Below are 6,000 nucleotides of genomic sequence, written 5' to 3' on the forward strand. Positions count from 1 at the left end.
CTAGGCCAGGAGCCTGGTCAGGTGCTCCACATATCTCCCCTGTTGTTACATCTTCACGAGAAGACTCATGATGGGGTCTTCCCTGTGGTGCAGACAAGGCACCTGGAACTCAGAGATCCACTCCTTCCCAATTCCACAGCAAGCCTGGAACCAGTGTTTTCTGTCTCATGGAAATGACCAACAGCCAATCTGATACTGTCGATAAACCTTTTACAAAACTATCAGCCAGAAATAATCACCTTTTGGGATTTCAATTTTTTGGTGTTTTTGTTTTCCTGTTTTCTCACATGTAACCACTGCGTAATAAAGATAAGACTTTTTTTTAACAGTTGGCTTATATAACTTGCCTTATGTTTACAGAGAAAACAGAGCCTACCAAGCGTGAGTAGACACATACATAAGATGAATAGTAATTATGGATTCTGTAGAAGTTAAGTAAAGTTGAAGACTCATATATTCAGATTGTAAAATATTAACAGAAGTATAGCTCACGCCTGTAATTCTAGCACTCTGGAAGGCCAAGGACTGCAGATCACTTGAGGTTGGGAGTTTGAGACCAGCCTGGGCAATGTAGCAAAACCCATCTCTACTAAAAACACACAAAAAATTACTGGGTGTGGTGGCATGTGCCTGTAGTCCCAGCTACTTGTGAGGCTAAGGTGGGAAGTCGAGGCTGTAGTGAGCTGAGATCGAACCATTTCACTCCAGCCTGGGCAACCAGAGTGAGACTGTCTCAAAAAAAAAAAAAAAGAAGAAGAAGAAGAAGAAGAAGTATAAAATGTTCATAATGGGGCCTGTAATCCCAGCACTTTGGGAGGCCGAGGCAGGTGGATCACTTGAGGTCAGGAGTTCAAGAGAAGCCTGGCCAACATGGCAAAACCCTGTCTCTACTACATATATATAGTATATATCTGCCTTTCTTTCAAAGGAAGCTAGGACCTTCTTGGAAAATCAAGAGAAGCCACAGCAGATTTATGACCGGGAAGAGACCAGCCCCATGCTACTTATTAAGCACGTTCATTTGCCATTGTTCAGCATAACCTCATCAGAACTCCTTCACATGCTCTCCTTAAGCTCCACGTCAGCGAGGTTTTATATTAACACAGCAACAGCAACCACAACAACACAAATCTGACCCCAGAAAGCCTGTAGAAATAAGGTAAACATGAAATACCTTGAAAAGGCAGAGGTAGCAAAGGAAACGTCATATACATCAATACTTGCTAACAGTCCCCTTACACTGCTACCTCTCACACCTCAAGCCAATTTCGTTTCTGTCAAAAACTCTGAACCTCCTCTCTACTCCCACCACAGCCCTGTTCTCAGCCTTCTGACTCTGTTTTTCTTTCAGTGGGTGAGTGCTCTGATGTTTCTTTCCTTTGGCAGAGTTTGAGGTATGGTCCCTTGTTTGTGCCATTCTGCTGGTGGCGCAGTGACCAAAGACAAAGGGAGGAGGGAACAGGAATGAGACAGCAGGAGTGAAGGTTACTGGGAATTCTTATCTCAATAGGACAAACTGTCAGGGGCACTAATAGAGTTGGAGATGATCTAGAAGGTCACCATAAAGCTCTCAAGAGGGTCTGAACTAGAGTGGTGGGAAGGACACTAAGAAGGAAGACCCAGATTCGAGAGACATCGGAGGCAGGAATTACGAACTGAACTGTGCTCCTCAAGCACAATTGTCAACAATGTTGCGCATCGCAGCGACCTCAGCTGTGTGTTAAATGGCTAAATGACAGGACGGATACATGCATGAACAAGTGGGCTGTAAGAAGGAAGGAGGACCAAGGATGGTGAATCAGGAGTGTTCCTGGGAACCTAACACATCTCCTCCAGTCCCCCACTCTCTGCAATCCTCATGGCATGCTGTCTGGCCCCTCCTGCCAGGTTTCCTAGTTACTACTCCCCCTCCCTGGAAATGATCCCCCCACCTCCAGCTCACATCTGCACTTAGGGAAGTTGCCAGGCCTACAGAAAAAGGCAGACAGCGCAACTGCAGGGGCAGCAAAGATTTCTGAACCTAGAACAGGTACATTAGATCTGGGCGATGGTGCTTATTACGCCACTACAGAAATATGGAGCCGTCATTCCAGGCACATCTGACAGGGATGAGAGTCCTTGATCTCCTGGACCTGCGAGACATTTTCCTCCTGAATGAACGATAACCCCTGCCACCTGCTGAGTGCACCCCTTGAGAACATCCAGATAGGCCCTTGTCCTCTATAATCTCATGTCCTTGTTTGTCCCTGATCCACGTGCAAGTACTCCATTCCCGGACTCAGATACGGATGTTATGAGCCACCCTTTTCTCCCCTTGTGAATGTAGTATAGCAATCAAAAAATTAGACAACTACAGTCACAGAAAGCAATGTCTTTGAGGGTGCCCACAGGGCACTTTCTGTCTGACTATATTGTTGTTTAAAACTTCAGATGGTTGCCACTTTTAACTTTTAATAAAATATTTTTGGCCAGGCACAGTGGCTCAAGCCTGTAATTCCAGCACTTTGGGAGGCTGAGGCGGGCAGATCACCTGAGGTCAGGAGTTCGAGACCAGCCTAGCGCAACATCGTGAAATCCCTTCTCTACTAAAACTACAAAAAAATAAAAATAAAAATTAGCCGGGTGTGGTGGTCCACCTGTAATACTTGGGAGGCTGAGGCAGGAGAATGGCTTGAACCTGGGAGGCAGAGGTTGCAGTGAGCCAAGATCACGCCACTGCACTCCAGCCTGGGTGACAAGAGCGAAATAAATAAAATATTGTTTTATCCCTCGTAACTCACTTCAGTAAGTCTTCACTGTCTGAATCAAAGAGAAAAGATCTGTTGAATGAAACAGGTCTGAATGAATGTGTGCCCTCGATGTTTCTGTACTTTGAGAGCCTTTCTTCCAGACTTTTCACATTCCAAGGTCACATTTTATTCTCTGAGATAAATATTTCAGGCTACCAATAATTTTAAGTTAAAGTGCATGATCCGTGTGCACCATTGCTGCATGGCCGTGCTGCGGACACTGACCCTGTGCCCTCCCCCTCCTGGGGGCTCCCCAGTGGCCGGCTGGACTGAGAGGCTCTGCCCGGGTTGTCCACACACCAGCTGGGCAGCCCACCTCAGCTTCCCATCTTCTCCATCCCCTCCCCGGGGCAGGACACCCTGCTCACTCAGTGCAGGTGTGCACCAGCCCCACCCTCCACACCCAAGTGTGCAGGAGAGCGCAGACATTGCTGTCTGCTCCTCTGGGTGGCCTCCGCCCTCTGCATGGTGACAGACAGGAACTCGAAGAAAGTTTGTGGAGTGAATAAGTATATATTTATATCACAACTACTGTGGAAAAAATGATACTAAGAAGCCATTGTTTGCTTTCTTAGCCATGAAGCCTGAGGAGAAGCGATCAGGAGCTGTGCTCCCACGGCCAGCCACTAGCTGCGGGCCATCCCCAGGCCACCCTAGGCCCTCTCCTCTTCATTTGGAGGCCACCAAATGTCCCTGCAGAGGGGCCCTTCTGTCCCAGCCTCGCCGGCAGCTTCACCTTGCTTTACTGTTGCTGAGTGTGAACAGAAACGGGTGAGGAGCTTCTCGCTTCTGTCCTCATCTTCCTTCCCTGCGTGTCCTGCCCTCCTCCCTTCAGCGCTGCCTCAAATGCCAGGCCGCCCCCTCGGACCTCCTTTTCCAGGGTCTTTTCCGTTTTCCCTGCATTCACACGACCTCTTCTCTGCCTGTGGGTGTCTCATGACCCTCTAGAGCTTGACTTTTTCCTCCCTCATTCCTTCCACTCCCCTTGGGCATCAAAGTAGCAGGAACCTGACTTGTCCAAAGTTGATTTGGGAGCAGCCGTCTGCGTCTTGGGCCCTTCTAAAATGATCTAGGAAAGGTTCCAGTAACAGAAGCTGCCGCCTGCTGAAATTGGCGCATCCTCAGCCACTCGCTGCGGCCAGCGTGAAGGGGAAGGGAACTGGGCATTCCTGACACCCGTCAGGTGTCTACGGACAGCAATCTTAGTTAATTCTCAAAACCCCGGAAGACCCAGAAATGAGGCGCTGACAAGGACCTAACCTGTCCACCACCCCTAGGCCGGTGGGACTGAAACTCGTATCTTTGGGCTGCTTTACCAGTTTATTTCCAAAAAGGCCTCCCACACCTGGGAGGGGACATAGAAGGCTGGTCCCATTGCCAACCGGATTTCTTTACTTAACTCTCAACCGTGGTAAATCTAATACGCTTACGACCTCTTTCTGAGAGCTGGGGATCTGCAGAGATGCTCTGTTCTCTGCTGTACTAATCTCAAGCTTCCCAAAGCGAGTGCCTCGCCCTAGGGGGAATCCACGGAGCCCCAGGCGCAGGGCAAAGGATGGGGCGGGACGGGGACATCGTACCTGCGCTCCGGGAGCCGCTGGGAGTCCGGCCAGCCCCGGCCGCGGGGAGGAAAAGTAATGGCTTGGGCTCCTCACCCGTGAGGTACGCTCCCCTGCGCCCCCGCGGCCTCCCGTGGGCTCCAGGAGGGGACAAAGCCAGCGCCAGCAGGAGGAGTGCGGACAGCGGGGCGCCGGGCTTGAGGGGCCACATGTTCGCAAGCCGGCAGATGAGAGTGGGAGGCTGGTGGAGGATCCTGACGCAGTTCCGGAGGGTGCGCAGCCCAAGAGATGGCCAGCTGGACCAGAGCGCGGCTACGCGGCCGGCCGCAGTCCTCACCGCGTGCCTGCTCTTGTCTGCGTCCCAGGGGTCGGCTGGAACTGCACTGAAACTCTGCCCCCAGTGTGCCGAAGCCTAAGCGCTGCTGGGCGCGGGGCGGGAACGGGAGGCGGTGCCTGGGGCCACCGGGTCGTCCCCCAGGATGAGGGCGTGTCCCAGCGCGCAGGACCCTCGGAAGTCCGCGCAGCCTGCCCAGGCGGACACCAACCTCGGACTCAGGGGGTCTCAGGGCTCCCTACGCAACGCCTGCCTTGGACCCGGACCCTAGGCTCGATCACTGGTCGCTGTCCCTGGGAGGACCCAGTAGGGTACCCGCCGCGTCGCCCCGGCGGTTCTCCCTGGGCTCCGTCTCCCGCCGCCCCCACCCCTCAAGCCTCGGGGTCCGTCACGGATTCCCCTAGTTGGCGGGGTCAGTAGAACCCGCGGTGCCTAGGTCGGGACGGAAAAAAGCAGCGCCGGGGTGCGGCCTGGATGAGCGGAGATCGCCCTGCCTTGGGCGCAAAGTTGCAGGGTGCGCTCACCTGCCGAGCCCCTGCTAGCTCAGGAACCATGGCCACTCCGTCACGCCAGCCGCCCCTGCCCCAGCTCTGGAGGCCCGACCTGCCCTCCTGGGCGCAGCACCGCGTTCTCTTCCGCGTGGGGGAGAAGAGGGCGGAGGAGGTCTGGGGCTGGGCACTGGGGACACACGCCCAGCTTCCCTGGCCTCCCTGCGGGGAGTGGCAGGTTTCAGTGCTTCCGCAGGTGAAATCGCCAGGGTTGACCAGTGCGCCCAAGAAAGCAGCTGGCTGGATTTTTCTTTAAATTAGGGAACTCTTCTAAAGAGTTTTAGTGTTAACAAGTTAAAAAATGAAATTAAGGCCAGTCGTTCTGATTAAAATAAAGTGAGCATCTCTGACCAAACCGCGCTCTGTAAACTGCTGTTGTTATTTCAGCCGCCTGCTTTATTGCTTTATATTAAGTATATTGAAAAATGTTGAAATTGCTCTCTAATCAATTGACTACTAATTATCTCCTAATATGCAAAGTGCAAACAGGTGAAAGGAAGAGGGCAGGAATAACTAAGGAAACTGAGGCTCCATTACTCCTTAGGGATTGCCCAATGTTACATTACTCTACAAAAAGAAATCTTGTTGGTCAAGATCCTAAAAAATGACCTCAATTCCTTCAAATCGTTCATCTAGGTTTGGCATGTCCGACATGCCCAAGAAATTGGGGAAACAAAGCAAGCTTTGCAGGAGCCCTGTGAAATCGTGCCTTTGGATGAAGCTCTTTTGAGGAAGTTGTTACACAGGTGAAGACTGCTTCTTCCACTCGT

General features: G+C 51.8%; 1 protein-coding gene across 4 annotated transcripts in view; it reads right to left on the bottom strand.

Moving 5' to 3' along the window:
* ALKAL1 (ALK and LTK ligand 1) overlaps positions 1 to 5,176 on the bottom strand; it is a 28,243-nt gene extending 23,067 nt beyond the window's left edge. The window contains exon 1 of one of the 4 annotated variants that reach the window (XR_004435509.1): positions 4,370 to 5,176. Coding sequence is in view for 3 of the 4 variants with exons in the window: in XM_033203645.1 (XP_033059536.1) it covers positions 4,370 to 4,559 (190 nt within the window). In the remaining variant the exon portion in view is untranslated. The remainder of the gene's footprint in view (positions 1 to 4,369) is intronic. The other 3 variants (XM_033203645.1, XM_033203644.1, XM_033203642.1) reach the window with 3 other exon arrangements.
* Between the last annotated feature and the right edge of the window lie 824 nt (positions 5,177 to 6,000).

This window comes from Trachypithecus francoisi, unplaced genomic scaffold (genome assembly GCF_009764315.1).
Source record: "Trachypithecus francoisi isolate TF-2019V2 unplaced genomic scaffold, Tfra_2.0 Lachesis_group7, whole genome shotgun sequence".
NCBI classification, from domain to species: domain Eukaryota; kingdom Metazoa; phylum Chordata; class Mammalia; order Primates; family Cercopithecidae; genus Trachypithecus; species Trachypithecus francoisi.